Source organism: Episyrphus balteatus, chromosome 1 (assembly GCF_945859705.1).
Source record: "Episyrphus balteatus chromosome 1, idEpiBalt1.1, whole genome shotgun sequence".
Classification (NCBI taxonomy): Eukaryota; Metazoa; Arthropoda; class Insecta; order Diptera; family Syrphidae; genus Episyrphus; species Episyrphus balteatus.
This window is the reverse complement of record NC_079134.1, coordinates 94,962,168-94,980,659: the sequence shown is the minus strand read 5'-3', so window position 1 is coordinate 94,980,659 and position 18,492 is coordinate 94,962,168. Positions and strand designations below refer to the sequence as shown.

General features: G+C 35.5%; 1 protein-coding gene and 1 long non-coding RNA gene across 5 annotated transcripts in view; one reads left to right on the top strand and one right to left on the bottom strand.

The window, feature by feature from the left end:
• Window positions 1-398: 398 nt before the first annotated feature.
• Window positions 399-3,746, bottom strand: LOC129907790 (uncharacterized). Its single transcript, XR_008771156.1, has 3 exons — window positions 1,483-3,746; window positions 1,351-1,425; window positions 399-1,272 (listed from the first exon to the last, which is right to left on the bottom strand). It is a non-coding gene; the product is annotated as an uncharacterized LOC129907790 (long non-coding RNA).
• Window positions 3,747-4,604: 858 nt separating this feature from the next.
• Window positions 4,605-18,492, top strand: part of LOC129907787 (arginine-hydroxylase NDUFAF5, mitochondrial) — a 139,453-nt gene continuing 125,565 nt past the window's right edge. Inside the window, exons 1-2 of one of the 4 annotated variants that reach the window (XM_055984162.1) lie at window positions 4,605-4,811; window positions 4,865-5,120. In XM_055984162.1, the coding sequence (XP_055840137.1) occupies window positions 4,627-4,811; window positions 4,865-5,120 (441 nt within the window). In that variant the 5' untranslated portion in view covers window positions 4,605-4,626. Of the gene's footprint in view, window positions 4,812-4,864; window positions 5,121-18,492 lie in introns of those variants that run through there. The other 3 variants (XM_055984163.1, XM_055984160.1, XM_055984161.1) reach the window with 3 other exon arrangements.

Sequence of the window (18,492 nt, the reverse complement as noted above, 5' to 3'; positions counted from 1 at the left end):
CCGAAAACAGCAGACACAACAAAAATTTAGAGTTGTCATATTTTTCGCTTTCGTCATTTTCTTGTATTTTTCATGTATGTTTTACATAGAGATACAAAAATGTATGGTAGCAAAACTATTTTAATACATTTTGTCCTTCCAAACGTGAGTTTTCACGTTTTTAAACAAATTCTAAACAATTTATGAAAAAATTAGTTTGGTAGCACGGATTTAAAACTCTTCAAAAAGTTAAGCCCAGAGAAATCTCCGGGCTAAACAACTAAGCCCAAGGGGCTAAGGTGTTGTTGTATTTAACATGTAAATTGCTTAGCCCAGACTGCGTTTTTTTTTGTCCAGTTAAGACCGGTTGTAATAAAAAACACACCTATTTTCTATTCCAAATTTGTTGTGCGGTACTTCGTGGTTAACATCATATGCGTGGGAGGCGATTGCATTCTCAAGTTTCTTACATTTTACTGCACGAAGATGTTCATTGAACCTAGTTTGTAATGCTCTTCTTGTTTGACCTATATATTTTTGGTTGCAGTTGGTGCAGGTTACTTCATAGACGCCACTTAGTTGTTTAATTTAATTTAGTGATTAAATTTGACTAAAACTTTTTAATAAATCATTCTTATGGATCTTTAATATTTTTTGTGTATTTGCCATTTAGTTTATAATAAATTTAATTGGTTGATGTTTTATTTTACAATTGTATTTGTGGTTTTATGTTTAAACTGTTATGGTTTTTTAAGATTAGTTAATAATATGTAATAATAATTTATTCACAAATTAATTTTGATCTTTCAATGATGCCTTCTAACGATGCCTCCTGGCATTGTAAACATGAGAAAGTATTGCACTTCTACAGACAAATCAGCCGCTTGCCAGGCACGGCAGCCTTTTCTCCTTTTATTCAGAGTGTGTGCTGTTCTGTGAAGAAACCGTCGACAATGATAAACATGATTTCCCAGTCGAAAACCTCTAAGCCCTCTTCGGTCTTTTTATGTTGTAGCATTTGTTTGACACTTCCACCCACTTCTCTCACTAATCATTGTGAGTTTAACTGAGTTCAAGAAGCTCTTTCGCTGGCTAGAATTGAAACCGAGGATTTCGTTGCTTCCTGGACACAAACAAGTTGATGGCAATCGACGATCATCGATGACTCCCATTGTCATTAAATTTTTCAAATTCGGTCGGTTTTCATCGAAGTCACTCGAATAAACCGAGAAGAAATAAAAACGTTGTTTTCATTCCTTGAATCTGCATCCATAACTCCACCGTTTGTGAAACCTAATAGGAAAATATTGAGGATTTTAGTATGGCCAAGTCTCATTTAAAACAAAAGAATGTACATATACATATATGTACCTATTAACTGTTTTTTTACACTCTTGGCCTTTCTCCTCACGTCCTGGGTCCTCCTTCCTTGACGATGTCATCGGGCTGCGAATAAGTGAATCGTATTATATATATTCTTTGTTTTTGATGACTCTGACTTACCTTTTCATTACTTGAAGATCGATATGAACGTAGTTCTTGATTGTCTTGGCTTGTTTCATTCCGTATGTGGGTTTTCACTTCACACAAATCTTTCCACTTTGCTACCACTTACATCTTACATGATAAAGATTGAGATTTGAGAGTATCTTAGCATTTTTTCTTCTTTGGAATTGGACGTATGTGTTGCTAGGATGATTTTTAAGAAGTCAATATTCACTTCTCTGACGATTTTTTTAAAAATTAACAATAGACAAGATAAAAAAACTTTTTTCAATTAAAATTTTTAATTTGTTTGACAAATCAGCTGGCTGTCAAAAAAGAAACTCACCTCTATAGTGGTGAATTCGTTGTGAGGTTTCTTATGAGGTTTTCCGCAGAATACCAAATTGTGACAACCTCATAACAAACCTCACAAAAATAACCTCACAAAAAATTGTGACTTGTGAGCATCACAACTCCAGAATAGCCCTGATAGTCTATCTAAAAGGTGATGATAACATTGTTGCAGACGCGCTCTCTCGAGTAAGCACCATAGCCATGCCAACCATTTTAAGAGAACATACGTGACGAACAACAAAAAGATGTCCACCTACAAGAGCTACTTAAAAATCCAACATCACTGCATCTACAAAAACTACAAGCTGAACCAGGTATCCACATATATTCTGATATATCATTAGGAATTGTCAGACCATATATTCCAAAGTCACTACGAAGAACAGCATTCGAAACCATTCATAACACCTCACACCCTAGTGGCAGAACAACTTCACGACTTCTGCGACAAAAATTTACTTGGCCCGGAATTCGAAAAGACGTATTACAATGGTCCCGAGATTGCATAGCATGTCAAAGAGCCAAAGTGCACCGTCATAACAAACTCCAACCCGATCACATCACAGTCCCAGACTCGAGATTTAACCATCTACACATTGACATCATCTTTTTACCCATGGTTCAAGGTTATCAATACTGCCTAACTATGATAGATCGTTTTTCAAGATGGCCAGTAGCTGTTCCGATAAAAGACATGACCGCAGACACAGTCGCAACAACCTTATTCAATCACTGGATTGCACATTACGGATCACCTGTTACAATAACATCAGATCAAGGCTCTCAGTTCGAATCAGCTCTTTAATGCTCTCACCAACCTTGTACGAACAAAGAAAACAAGAACTACACCCTACCATCCTCAGTCCAACGGTATAGTCGAAAGAATGCACAGAGCATTGAAAGCAGCACTCATGTGTTCTCCAAAACCTTGGACTGAAGTATTGCCAACAGTTTTGCTTGGACTTAGAACTTCATTTAAGGAGGATATTCAAGCCACTCCGGCAGAAATGCTTTATGGGACATGCCTCAGAATACCCGGAGAGTTTTTCGTTTCATCAGATTTTCCATCAGATCCAGCATTCTTCATTGAAAAACATCGTAAATTCATGCGTGGAATTCGGCCAACACCTACTGCTCATCACAACAAAGCAAGAATCTTTGTTTTTAAAGATCTCAACACCTGCACCCACGTTTGGTTGCGCTGCGACCATCTTAAAGCACCATTAAAACCTCCGTATCAAGGTCCTTACAGAATCATCGAATGAACATCAGACCGCATCTACAAATTAAATATCAATAATCAAGAAAAAAGTGTTTCAATCGAAAGGTTAAAACTGTGTTACACAAATAAATCTGACGAAGATCAAGCAGATAACACATCACAAGAATCAACTTTACAACAAATTCCATCGCATCATTGGGATTCCAGCATGGATCCGCCACAACAAACGTACCAACAAAGACGGACCGTGTCTTTTCAACTTCCAGCTCCAAAGCCACTCAGGGGGGAGTGATTGTGGCGACTCTGTATCTATGCTGGCGCCGCACATCAACGAAAAGATACAACTCAAATTCAAAATTCATTCCTTTTTGTAACGCCAACGAACTATTTTCTTTTTATGCTCTCGAACTTTCCACATAATTTTTGTTTTCTTAAGAAAAGTTAAATAAAGTGTTTTATATTTAGATTCTTTTGAAATCTTTTAAACAAAACGGTTTTTATTTCAATCAAGACAAATAGAACAAAAACAGGTATATTTTCTCCCTTCAAGCAAACAGGTCCGACCTCGGTCCGAATCCGCTCCGCCTGAGGCGGAGCTGAGTCCGACTTCGGATCAGAAACTGGTCCGAAGGCGGCTCAAATTAGTATGGAAATTATAATCACCGCGAAGTCGATTGCATATGTATTGGTGTGGTGAAAATCTCCATTCCGAGAAAATGGAGCCGAAGGCGGACCTGAGTCGGAGCAGCAAAAACCTACCAGAAAGAGGAATCAAAAAGGGATGACGTTTCGCATTTGCGACCAAAAAAAGAACTAGATTTTTTTTTTTTTTCACTAAAACTGTTTTTTTTATTTAATTTGGCAAACGAAATTTTCACAATATATACAATATAAAATAGAATACATTTTTTTCATTTTATTTTATTTGTTGTAGCTGCTGTTGTTGGTGTTTCTTTAGATGCCCAATCGCATGTTTCACCTTCTGCCTTTTTCTTCATCATTAGAGATTACATCTACAACACAAACAGAAACACATCATTTTAATCCAAACACTTTGAGCGATATATACAACATACCTTTTTTTGTTTCCATATTGCTAATAGTTTGATATAATTGTTTATAATTACACTTATATTTTATTAACAACGACACGAGACACGACGCGACTAAACACTTCAACAAAAAATAACAAAATGACGCTTTTGCTCTTGTTGGCTATGTCTGTCTACTTTTTTTTTTCCTTTTCTCAGTTTTCACCACGATTCTCTTAGACTTTGTGTTCATACACAAAAAGTTGCAAGTGTGTGAGTGCAACCCCGCTTTTCTCGGTCGGAGGTCGGACTGTCTTTTCTGGACTCCGTTTTCTTGCTTGAAGGGCTCTTTTTTTTATTTGGGAAAGTTAGTGTCATACTTCCCCTGACACTCATTCCCAAGTCACAATACTGACAAGCGTTGGAAGTTCCCCTTACAACAACAACAAATTTTAAATCAATAGAGAAATGTCAAATTTGAGTCTTGAGTCTAAGGAAAATTCGAAAAAAGAGTCCATGCAGTTTTTCGTTTTATAATTCAAAATTTTTGTAATCATGAATTATATTTTACAAAAAAACAACTTTAAACCATTCATTCATGTGCTGTGCACTACCGGAACTAAATTATACCCATTTGAGAATAGACGGAAATCTTGTCGGCTTTTTTCCCAAGTAGCCTCTGGGGTAAATATTTTCGATCGTAAAACAAAATATTTACAAAAGGAGAGAGCTGCTAGAAAGTAAGGTTTTAATTCTTTCCCAAAATAAACAATGGTATTTCATAAGCTTAAAGTCCAGATGTAGCCTTATTTGATTACATAAAAGAAGAAGTTGGTTACCGGCTCTCTGATCGTATTTTCGACATTAAGCGTATATTCCAAAATGCTGCTGATATTGGATGTAGCCGCGGTTTCGTTTCTAATCATGTTCTTGCTGAAACTGTTCAACATTTGTTTCTTTGTGATACGAGCCCAACAATGCTTGAGCAAGCGAAAGGAACTCCTGGTTTAAAAATGACCAAGGTTGAAATGGATGAGGAACATTTGGAAGTAAGTTTATTATTTAAATATAGGCATTTTTTTTTCATACAACAAAGGAAAAGGTCAAAATAAGAGACTATTTCTAATTTTAAAAAACAAAAGTGCAATTAAACGGAGGCGACTAATATTACCGATCACCCCACATGGCGAGTAGGGAAACTAGTTTTGTGATTTGAAAATCCAAAAACAGATATATCTTGCGTTGTTTTTGTATTACGTTAAATAAAGTACCCATGCCAACCTTCGAATCTTGGGAACAAACTTTTGGCTAAAATTAAATATGCTACTATTCCAATGAGAAACTTTTAATGCTTGGTGGCACGGGTAAGTTGCAATTTGGGGTATACATTTTTTTATTTATTGTCAATAGTTCAGCTGGTAGAGAAAACATGAACTATAATATTTATATTTTACCCATTTACCTTCTGCTTACTTATCGTTCTTCTCATCTTTAATAAAAATATATTTAAAATTTGTTCTTAAGTTTTTGTTTAAAAATATACCTATGTATATTTTTTCTGAATAATATTTTGAGATGATATAAAAAATTTAAATAAACTTTATTTAAGTATTACAGCTCAGTCTCAAGTTATTTTTATTATCAACACTTATAGTAATTTAGTTCATTGCTTCATTGTCGAACACTTCTACATTTTGAAGTTGTTCCTGAAACGAAGTTGCTGATGCCACGGTACATTACCGCCCCCCCCCCCCCCCCTTGAAGGGTCAAAGGATTCTTAAACTATATCAAATGGCAGTAAAAATAGTATTTGAACTGAGCTCATTATTCACCGTTGTCTGCTACTTTAAGTACTTTAAGTTCAACGTTTTGGATGAGACCATTCTTTCCAGAGAATGTTTTTGTAATAAGACCTTTTCGCCCATATAAATATGTATATTTGATAACGATCACGCATGTGTACATTTTATTTATTTATTTATTTAGCTACAAAATATATTCTTAGCCTATTTACAATTTTTCATTCAATTACATTTTTTAACAATATTTTTAGATTGTTTGAATTATTATTAAAATTTATATAATCGCTATAATTATTAAAATCGACACATGCTGCAAAGAGCGGTTCATGCTGACCATATACAGTTCTGTTAAATCTTAAATTTAAAAGCTCATAATTTCGAAAAGATCTACATACTTGGGACATTTATGTTGATTTTACACAATAATTCACTTGAGTTAACTTTATTTGTCAATAAATTAAACACAAAAAAGGACATTTATAATGGTCCTTCTTTTACATAAAGTATCAAGATCTATTAAATCCATAATCGCTATTAATTACGACCACGCATTTGTGGCCCCTTTGAATTTGTGCATGTCGTTTCATGCTGACGCCACGGCACATTTATGTTTACACATATTAGCTATGAGAGCAAACAGTTTCTGAAACTATCAAGAAATGGATTGCAAATTTTGTAAATAAAATAAATTAGCAAATAAACTCACATTTAATTCGTTAAAATAAATATGTAGTCGCTTTTGTCCACGTCTTTCCACAAGATCTCAATCCAATTGAGATTTGGAAACTGGGCACTTCATTGCAGAATTGCTACTTTGTACTTATATGGATAGCCATTGCTTAACAAACTTGGTCGCAATTTACCTTTAGGATTTCCTAGTATTTTTTCTAGGCCATAACACCGTTTATCCGATAAAGTGGCTACACACCATAGCAATAAAAACACCAAAAACAAGTGTGCTACCATGTTTATCAGTCGCATTCCTTTGGAGCTGATAGAATGCCTATTTATTAGTACGAGAATCTGGAGTTTCCAACTACACAGAGCATGTGAATTTATTTCTTCAGAGTTCCATTGAACCCATGACAAAAAATAGAAGTCTACCTCCTTCAAACGCACTCCGGTTATAGGGCTATTTTTTTTTAAGCAACTTATTTATTTAGCTAAGTTTAAACTATTTACATATACACTTAGGAACCAAAAAATGGAATCAAATTTTGCGGTCTGTAAAAACGATAATTGGTCGCGAAGTAATCGACATACATGAATGATAATGGTACCATTGAAAAACTTGAAACAAAAGCTTTAAGTCAATGCTAAGAACTCAAAAATCCGTTCGTTGGTTCCATCCATCCAACATAAATGAAGTATGTAAGGAAGAAAAAAACTGAAATTAAAAGACAAATTATCTGGAAAATTTAACATTAAAAAAAAAATTAAGTGCAATTCATTGACAGACAACGCTAATACTATCGTTGGAAAAAAAGACTGAAATTGAAACAGAGAGTATCTTGAAAATTTAACATTAAAACAAAAATGAAGTGCAAATTATTGACAGATAGCGGTAACCCTATCGTACGCATTTTTATGTTTTTAACAATTCAAAGTAAAAAATACAAGCTTTAAAATGAGACCATGAGACTTTGAATAAAAATATTTTATCCATGGCAATTTTTGTTTTTAATATAATATAATTTATTTGATTCCGTTTTTTTGCTCCTAAGTGTATAATAATTATTTATGTTTTTTATTTAAAGTTGGACGCCGGGCACATTGAAAAATTCTTAGGTCAGTTTTCCAAACCCCTGTAGACTTTTGTAATCATCGCTAAATGGTATCAAATTTGCAAATAGAGTGTTACTGTAGAACAATTTTGAATTTAGAATCAAGAATAACCCCTTAAATTTTCCTAATCTTATTCAGGGACATCCTGGTGACGGTAAACCACAATGCGGTGCCGCTTTGTACCGCTACCCGTACCTAGTGCTATAGTAGGGTGGGTCAAAAAAATCTAAATTCGTTTTTTGATTTTATATTCCAAAAAATCGATTGCTAAACACCTCTTAAATATACTCACCAAATATGAGCTCTTTATCATAATGGGAAGGTCCTCCGCTTCGCAATCTTCCAATTTTACATCAATCTTCTACTAAAAAAAATTATTTTTTTATATGTATATCGACTTTTAAGCCAATTTCTTTACATATTCTTGTAGGAAATTGAACGCTCTCAAAAAAAGGCTTTATACACATTTTCGTTTATCTAACCGTTTAAAATATATTTGAGGTCCAAGGTTTGAAAAAATCATTTAATATTCGTTTTTTTTTTGTTATTACTTTTGTAACAAATTGAAATATTATAACAATCAAACGGGCAAGACATAGGTGTTCTTGTAGGAAACAGATTACTCCACAAAAAAAGATCTTATAAACTTATTTTATTAATATAACCATTTGAAAGATATTCGAAGTCAAAGATAAAAAAATTTTAACATCATTTTTTTAACTTTTCAGTTTTCTAATTCACTGAAAAGTCATTATTATCAAAAGATGTATTCTTGTAGAGGCTTAAACGTTCTACTAAAAAGTCCTGAGCATCAAATTGATTGCTTTAACCGTTTAGAAGATATTCGTATTTAAATCCCAATTCATTCTGTTCATAAGAAAACTATTGAAATCAGTGGGGATTAGGATTTTTTTTTATTTTCTTCATTTTAACAAAATAGATATTTTTTACAAATTTTAAATTTGAATATAACAAAATTAATTAAAAAATAATTTATAACATAATTTATTTATCTTATATTTAATTATTATATTTAAGTGTTTTTCGTTTAGTAGATAAGAAGAAGGTTCAAACTGTTGCCAAAAGACAAGAATCGAAAGTACCGACTAAATTTTTTGTTACATAAGGATTTGACATAATTATACATTAAGAAATGTTGTGGGGTAAACACTTGAAGAGATATAATTAAAAAAAAAAAAATTAATTATTGAAGGGAAAAAAGAGTAAATTAAAAATTGTATACGGATCCTGATTATGTTATCGATTACATTGAGATCAAAGTTAAAAACCATTTTCTTATGTTTTTATTGAACAAATCAGTTGAGCGAATGCTTCGTAATTCAAAAGGTAGTGAATTAAAGAGTCTAGCGGCCAATTTCTTCACACAGCTCCTAAGTCAGCCTTATACCCGGTCTAGTTAGACCAGGTCCTAGCACTAGTACTCGGTCCTAACGAAAAGTTAGTACCTAAACATTTCTTCACATTTATAGGAGTTTTTTTCATGAAATAGAACCAACCTTATCTCTATTCCCCGATTTACTTGTCTTACATCTGAGCGACAGTTCTTTATTGGCGCGGCTCGTTTGGAATTTGCTTCCACGTGAATTTAAGAAGAACAGAAAATCTGAAAATATTTCAGACGAAGTTAAATAAGTACTTAACAACTTATTAAGTTGAACCAGTTTATGTTGCAAATCATTAAAATTGTACCTTTTTATGTTCTCAAATCATTAATTAATTGATATGTGTAGTTTAATAAAGTTCCGAACGATTTAAGGTTCAAACTATCTTATGGTTCTTTGCTACTCGCGCTGGCATGTTTTAACTTAACGATCATTATAATTAAAATTGTTTTTCTCTTCTCTTCTTCTCTTCTCTCTTTTCTATTTTTTCTCTCTTTCTATTTTCTCTTTTTATTATTGCTTTTTTTCTAAATTTTGATTTTTTTAATAATAATGTTAATTTAATTGTATAATTTTCCAATTACAAGGCTTAATTATCTAAAAGATGTACAATCTTAATATTAAGTTATATTTTAATTCAATAAATACAAATACAAAATAGGACCTGAGGGTCGATTCTCGTTCTGTGATATTTTGAAATGAAAAAAAAAAAAAAATATCACAGCTTCACACCGAATTCGATTCTTCTTTTGTGAAAAAAATTTTAAAAAAACGTCAAAATCTTTTCACATAATATAATATTTATCACAAACAAATTCTATCGTGAACAAATTTAACACTCTATAAAAAAGGTTTTATACAATTTTTCGTTTATCTAACCGTTTAAAATATATTTGAGGTCCAAGGTTTGAGAAAATCATTTAAAATTCGTTTTTTTTTTGTTATTAATTTTGTAACAAATTGAAATATTATAACAATCAAATGGGCAAGACATAGGTATTCTTGTAAAAAACAGATTGCTACACAAAAAAAGATATTATAAACTTATTTTATTAATAGTACCTGGGTGACCGAGCTTTGCTCGGTATCTTTAAATGTCATAACTTTCAGTGCAAAAAGTCAAATGTAAACAGCAATTTTTTGGAGTGGGTTTGAGTTTGCAATGACCAGTTTTTTCGCGGGTTACAAAACACCACATTCCCACTTTATAATCCAGTTTATTTACGTTTGAATACACATACGACGATCAGTAATGGATAGAAGGGTTACAGGAATCTGCATTATCGAAAATGCCTACAGCAATGAGATCCCTTTTTGTTCAAATTTTAATTTACGGGTCAGAAAGTTTTGGATAGTGTACATAAAGTTAATCTTTTTTTCAAGTTAAGCCTTGTCGGCTTGTTGTGAGTTATTTTATTTTTATACGTTAACAATAGTTGCATTTAATCAAAAGAAAAACGTAAGACAAAGGTAATGTGTGATACCTAATTAACAAATTACTTAAAAGTTTCAATACATGATCAAAAAAGTCATGATCTAAAAATTTTTGTTTAGTTATTGTAACAAAAAGAAAAAGAACAATGCGTAAAATATGGAACCATCCTTCAAAATTTTATTGAAATCGTTGAATCTGTCTCCGCGAAAAAAAACTAATGTAAGAGAAAATACTTTCAAAATGTTGTATTTGCCTAGAGGAAAAAACCCTCAAAATTTTATCGAAATCTTTAAAGCAATTACCAAAAAACTAATATGTGAGAAAAATAAGCGTAGCTGTGAGCGGATGTTTCTAAAAGTACTTCCAAAACATTTTATTCGGCTAGGGGACCAAAACCTTAAAATTTCATCGAAATCCTTAAAGTTGTTACCAAAAAAAATTCCATGTTAAAAAAGTGGGCGTGGAGGTGGGCGGATTTTTCCAAAAATACTTCCAAACTTTTTACTCACTTAGATAAACAAACTCCGAAAATTTCATCGAAATCCTTAAAGTGGTTACCAAAAAAAAATTCCATGTTAAAAAAGTGGGCGTGGCAGTGGGCGGATTTTTCCAAAAATACTTCCAAACTTTTTACTCACTTAGATAAACAAACCCTGAAAATTTCATCGAAATCGTTAGAGCCGTTCCCGAAAAAACTTATATGTTAAAAAAGTGGGCGTGGCAGTGGGCGGATTTTTCCAAAAAAACTTCCAAAACTTTTGACTCGCTAAGATAAACAAACCCTGAAAATTTCATCGAAATCGTTAGAGCCGTTTCTGAAAAAACTTATATGTTAAAAAAGTGGGCGTGGCAGTGGGCGGATTTTTCCAAAAAAAACTTCCAAAACTTTTGACTCGCTAAGATAAACAAACCCTGAAAATTTCATCGAAATCGTTAGAGCCGTTTCTGAAAAAACTTATATGTTAAAAAAGTGGGCGTGGCAGTGGGCGGATTTTTCCAAAAAAAACTTCCAAAACTTTTGACTCGCTAAGATAAACAAACCCTGAAAATTTCATCGAAATCGTTAGAGCCGTTTCTGAAAAAACTTATATGTTAAAAAAGTGGGCGTGGCAGTGGGCGGATTTTTCCAAAAAAAACTTGCAAAACTTTTGACTCGCTAAGATAAACAAACCCTGAAAATTTCATCGAAATCGTTAGAGCCGTTTCTGAAAAAACTTATATGTTAAAAAAGTGGGCGTGGCAGTGGGCGGATTTTTCCAAAAATACTTCCAAAATTTTTTACTCGCTTAGATGAACAAACCCTGAAAATTTCATCGAAATCGTTAGAGCCGTTTCCGAGATCCCAATTTTATATATATTTATATATATATATACATATATATAAACAATTTTAGCTCGTTTAAAGTTATAAGATAACCATTTGAAAGATATTCGAAGTCAAAGATAAAAAAAATATAACATCATTTTTTTACTTTTCAGTTTTCTAATTTACTGAAAAGTCATTATTATCAAATTAGCAAGATGTGTTCTTGTAGAGGCTTAAACGTTCTACTAAAAAGTCCTGGGCATCAAATTGATTGGCTTCGAAAGAGGCTAAGTCGTCAGTGACAAATGGGGGAAAGAAATAGAAACGCTGACAAAAACAAAAGGAAAGGTGAGTCGACCTTAGCCTCCAGAAAGACTTCAAAGTGCAAAACTGGAGGCCGGCGAACAACCAGCAATCCAAACCCTGCTACCTTGGGTAGCGCTAACCCTCCTTCTTCGACGGAATTAGCTCCCACCAGTGGAAGTACGGCTGTCTCTTACAGTACTACTGACACCCCCAAAAAAATGTAGATAATTCTACGGGACCTGAAGGGGATGCTATGACTGAAAAACGGACCGTCTATTACGAATCCACCTTCATTCAAAGCAAACCCCTTCAGGACACGTTGTTTACTACACTCGCTGACGGAAGTAAGGCTGTCTCTTATAGTCATGCTTCCGCCGAGGAACATAGTAACAAAATTACTACTCCAAATACAGCAATAGTTCACTCTGTGGGTCCAGAAAAGGCTGTTTCGACCAATAACACGGCTGTCTCTTACAGTCTCACCTCTGTTCAAAGCAGACCGCTTCTTGACCCTAAAAATGCTCAAATCCCCAGTGGCAGTGTAGCTGTCTCTTATAGTTCCACCTCCGCTGGAGAGGAAAGCAAAAAAGCGTCCCGTAATGACTAAAGGAACGCAATAGGGATCTATAGAGCAATAAGTTTGATACCTACAGCCGAACGTTCCCCAGAGCAATCCAACAAGTTAGAATGGGCAAAAGCTGTTCTGAAAAAAAGGTTGACCGGTAGAGACTCAAAGCAACAAAGGTCTTTTGAAGATTCCGTCTCGGAACCTAAAAGACAAAAGTGCTTAATTTCAGCACTCACACTAGGAAAGACATGTCCTTTAGAGACGTTCTTAAGAACAAGTCTATCCTGGCAATTATCGATAGAAGTAATGTCGATGGCATGATCTCTTTTGACCGATGGACGATGGTCTCAAACAAACTGCAGATCTCCTACTGGACTCTCATGATGGAGAACCCGGGTGAGCCTGCAGTTGTTGAGGACGCAGGATGGTACCAAAATCGCGTCAAGCTCGTCGCATCCGGTGACAAGAGATCATGCGATCTATATAAGTTTGCTATAAGCAGACTAGAAGGGCTATGGCCTGATGCCAAGCTAGAGGTCGTGGCAAAGGAAAATATTCCTTGCAGACCTAGAGCTCGTATCAGTATCCCAGCTGAACTAGCTTGCAAGGAACTGTACTAAAAATGATCCAGTTTGGAAACCCATCCCTACCCACTCACGACTGAAAAATCGCAAAGCTGGAGGAACCAACGGGCCCTTATAGATCGGCAATTATTGTCATCAATAAGGAGTCGTTGGCTCCCCTAGCTGCGAACCAAAGCCAGATAAGGTTTGGATGGACTTCCACAACCCTAAGGATCTATAAGAAAGATGAGGAGACTGGAAAAGCTGCACCTCCAGCACCTGAGGTTCCCTCCTCGGAGGGGGATATCGCCTTAAATATCGACGCTCCATCAATGGAAGTCGATGCTCCGGTGACTTCCCCAACTGAGGAGGTCCCCTCAGTTTCTAAACCGCCACCCATAATGGCTCCAGAGTCAGACAGTTTTGATGTTGAGATGGAAACAGACGACTATCTCAACAAGATTCTACTCACTGAAGATGAACTCCTACGGTCAGAATCAGAAGAAGATCTCGACCTTACAGTGGTGGGGGCTAGTCTAGCTAACAGTAGCATTCATGCTCCAGTTAGTTCAGATTAACCTTCACCACTCCAAACAGGCTTCGGCCTCCCTTCTTCTCCGAATCCACAAGAATGGGGAAGACGTGGTGCTGGTATAGGAACCATGGATCTGCAAGTCCATGGTTAAGGGACTCAGGAATCCTGGGTACAACTTGCTATATGCATCGAACAAAGGTGACCCCAGATCATGCATATTAGCAAGAAGTAATGCTAATGTATATTTACTCCCTAATTACAGCGATCGAGATGTAACCGCGGTCAGATTGCAAACTGACCAAGGAACAATCTGGATTGCGCCGGCATATCTCGGCAAGAACCACCTCGGCCCTCTCCCTTGTGATGAACTTCGAAGACTCATAGCTGACGCTGAACGGCAAAAGATCTGCCTCATAATTGGTTGCGATGCAAACGCCCATCACACGGTCTAGGGAAGTACCGACATAAATGAAAGAGGTGAGTCACTTTTTGATTTTATTTGAGTACTAACCTGATAGTAAGTAGTACTGGCAATGAACCAACATTCGTTACCAGAAACTCCGATTCGATTCATCAAAGGATCTTGAATTGGAAAGTATCTGAAGAACATTCGTTCTCCGATCATAGATACATCCAATTTAGTCTTAATGATGAAACTACTAAACAGTTAGCACTCCGAAACTTCCGCAAAACTAACTGGCATAAATGCAGGGAAACTCTGAAAAGCTAACTTAAACCCGAATTTCTAAGTTATCCCTCAAATACAATCGATCTCGACAACAAAGTCAATGATCTCACTTCTGCCCTTAACCTATCAACGAATAATTCCTGCTTACTCATACAAGTAAGAGGAAAGCAGAAGCCACACTGGTGGAAGTCAGGGCTAGAACCGCACAGAAAAGCTTGTAGAAAACTTATCAATCTCGCCAAATCCACTAGAGATGTTTCAGACTGGGACCTATACAAAGAATCCCTGAAAAAAAACAGTTAAGAAAATGTAAAAAATCTTCTTGGAGAAATTTCTGTGAAAAAATAGAAGACTCTTCGGAGGCCTCTAGATTAAGAAAAATTCTCTCAACAAACCCTTTAATGCCCAGTGCCTTGAAAACAAATAACGGGGCCTGGACCAACTCCTGTGAAGAATCACTCAATTTGCTACTAGATACTCACTTTCCAAGTAGCTCAAACATTATAAACACAGTCGGCTTATTAGGGCCAGACACAAATTCAAAAAACAATCTCGGTCTGATTACAAGAGAGAAGCTAAAGTGGGCCATCAACGCCTTCAAACCATACAAATCCGCTGGACCACATCCCTGCCCTATGGAGAGAAGTTAAAGTTGTATTTATACCCAAACAAGGCAAATTCTCTCATGTCAATCCCTAAGACCTCCGACCTATCAGTTTATCATCATTCCTTCTTAAAACTCTAGAACGAATGATTGATATCCACTTGCGTAATGTCATAGATCCCAATCTTATATCTACAGCACAACACGCTTATTGTAAAGGGAAATCGGTTGAAACAGCACTACATACTGTAGTGCGCACTATTGAATATTTCCTCCATCACAAAGAGTTCACCTTAGTTGCATTTCTTGATATCGAAGGTGCGTTTAACAACGTCAGCAACAAAGCAATCACAAATGCACTGAAAAACCTTAAAGTAGATAGCTCACTGAGTGAGCTAATAGACATTATGCTGAAAAGCAGAATCATAAACTCAACTCTAGGAGACTTCTCAGCAAGAAGATCTGTTAGTAGAGGTAAACCACAAGGAGGGGTACTTTCCCCACTCCTGTGGAACTTAGTAGTCAACGAACTACTAGTCAATCTAGAACAAGATGGATTCAAAGTGATTGCATATGCTGACGACGCGACGTCGCCATTGCTGTATCACTAAAACATCTCCATACTATAAAAGAACTAATGCAAACTACTCTCAATAAGCTACTACAATGGGCAACAAACTGTGAATTGGGGGTAAATCCTCAAAAAACAGAGCTTGTCCTCTCTTTACAAAGAAATATAAAATTCCACAACTAGACCCCCCCTCTATTAATGGTGTTCCACTTACTTTTGCAAGCGAAGCCAAATATCTGGGTCTTATTTTGGATAGCAAATTGAACTGGAAAACAAACATACAAGAAAGAATAAGAAAAGCCACAGTGGCACTCTTCTCTTGCGAAAAAGCTATAGGGAACAAATGGGGACTGTCCCCTAAAATAACTCACTGGCTATACACTGCAGTCATCAGACCTATTCTCACTTACGGGGTAGCAGCTTGGTGGACTGCTCTGGAAAAAGTAACATATCGCGACAAGCTAAGCAAAGTCCAACGTTCAGCCTGTATGTGTATCAGCGGAGCTCTCCGTTCGACACCTTCCGCCGCTTTAGATATATTACTCAATCTTCCACCCATAGATATATTCAGCAAACAGGTGGCCGCGAGCACTGCTATACGTCTCGAAGTCATCTCTCAATGGACCAATAACTCTATTGGCCACAAAAATATTCTGAATTTATTCGGATCAATCCACAGTCGCTCCGAGTACACCACCCCACAATTGGTTTTTGGCAATAATTATGAAGTCACCTTAGATCAGAATGGGAAAATGCCGAGTTTCTGACAGATGATTCAATTCATTTCTACACAGATGGTTCTAAAACCAATGACGGAGTAGGTGGCGGGGTTTACTCAGAAAGACTTAATGTTAGTCTCTCCTTTCGTCTCCCTAATCACTGCAGCGTGTTCCAGGCGGAAAAAATGGCGATTAAAGAGGTATTGACTTGGCTCAAAGAAAACGTGACATCTACATCGGATATCCGCATCTTCTCTGATAGCCAGGCCGCCCTTAAATCGTTAGCTTCGGTTTCCACAAACTCCGTAACTGTCCGCGACTGTCGATCATCTCTCATGGAGATGTCAGAACAGTTTAACATTAACATTAACTATAGAGGCAACAAACATACGAAGGTCAAACATTATAACATGCCAAACGACCAAGCAGATCTGGCCTAGGCTAGATCCAAAACGTTCAAAAAATGTATTGTCTCTAAGCAGATTGCATATCAGCTCTGTAATAGGTGTCTTAACAGGACACTGTCTCATAGGTAGACACGCCATAAGACTAGGCGTAGTCTCTAACGACTTCTGTACAAGTTGCCTTGATGAGGAAGAAGAAGAAACAATCCAACATCTTCTCTGCTCATGTCCTGCCCTTTCCAGTAGACGTAAAAAATACTTGGAAAAATATTTCTTAGAAGATACTAGCGAATTAATTAATACTGACATCTTCAACCTTCACCGCTTCATTAAAAGCTCCAACTAGTTTAATTAGTGAGGAATTTCCTTGCAAAATCATGGTATCACAACGCACCAATAAGTGGTCTAAGTGTGTCAGTCGTTTTCCTGACAGCCATTTCTACCTAACCTAACCTATCGTGAAGAACAACTGAGAATGATTCCTCAGATAATATTTTCATGCATTTTAGTAGTTTAAGTCGAAGAACATTATTAAAAACTGCTTATAATTTTTTAAATTTCTTTCTAATTGAAATGCTTTTCAAATACTGGTCAAACTTCTAAACGCAGTGCTGCCTTGCAGGTTGCAGTACAATCACATCGAATGCAAAATCTGATGCTTTATAGGTTAAACAGCATTGCGACCAATACAAAGAAATTAGGAAAGCATTAAAAAGTTCAGTCAATCTCACTGATGAATCGGATTACTAAGAGCTAAGTATGTGCATTAATTTTAGAAGCTTAACCAAGCTGCGGATAAAATTATGACGAAGTGTATAAGTTTAGGTTTTCCTTTCTCTTGGTGTGTACATATGAATTTTTGTTCAGTGTTGATATTTGCGAAATCCTACTGCGGATAACTTTGCTAAAAACACACGCCTTATTTTTAATTTATAAACCAAAATTGAATGCTTGGACAATATGTAATTTGCAACACCTATATCTATTAAATGCCTTTCAGCGTTAAAAGCTGAGTTACGGTAGAAGAGATTCAGCCGTTCATCGTGCAATGTTCTTAAAAAGAGAATAAAGTATGTACATACGTCGGAACCATACGTTTTTGTAAGAATGGCATACGCGAGAACATTAGAATTTGAAGACAAAAAAGGAGGAGAAACATTAAGTAAAAAGCACTTCTTTTCCAATGCCATTTTTATTAAACCATACAAACATTTATAACCATATCCATAGATACATCTTTAACTGATAAAGGAGAATGGGCATTTTGGACGTTGAGCGGCCATTAATGAAAATGGTATCAAGTGAAAGAGCTATATCTTAGGAAAAACTTTTACATTGGAAGTTTCGGAGTATTACTCTAAGAATGCAAGATATTGCAATATTAGTATTGTTAATGCATCGTTTAATGTGTGAAGGAAAAATTGAATTATATTTTTATTTTAAATATATAATATGAAGCTCTGTCATTTTCCCTGACCCTGAAGACATTGATCTTGAAAAACCGACCAATGGAACTCATAATACAAGATTTTTTAGCCAACCACTTTTGTTTTTGTTCGACTGCTTTTCAAACGATTCAAACTAACAAAAAATTGAACATGAAAACTCTCAAAATAGACTTGAAATTGTGTTTAAAAAAGCTAATAGTTTGGGTACTAGTGGGTGGATATTCAAGATTCGGATCTTCAGAGTTAGGGAAAATGACAGAGTATCGTAATATGCACTTAAAATA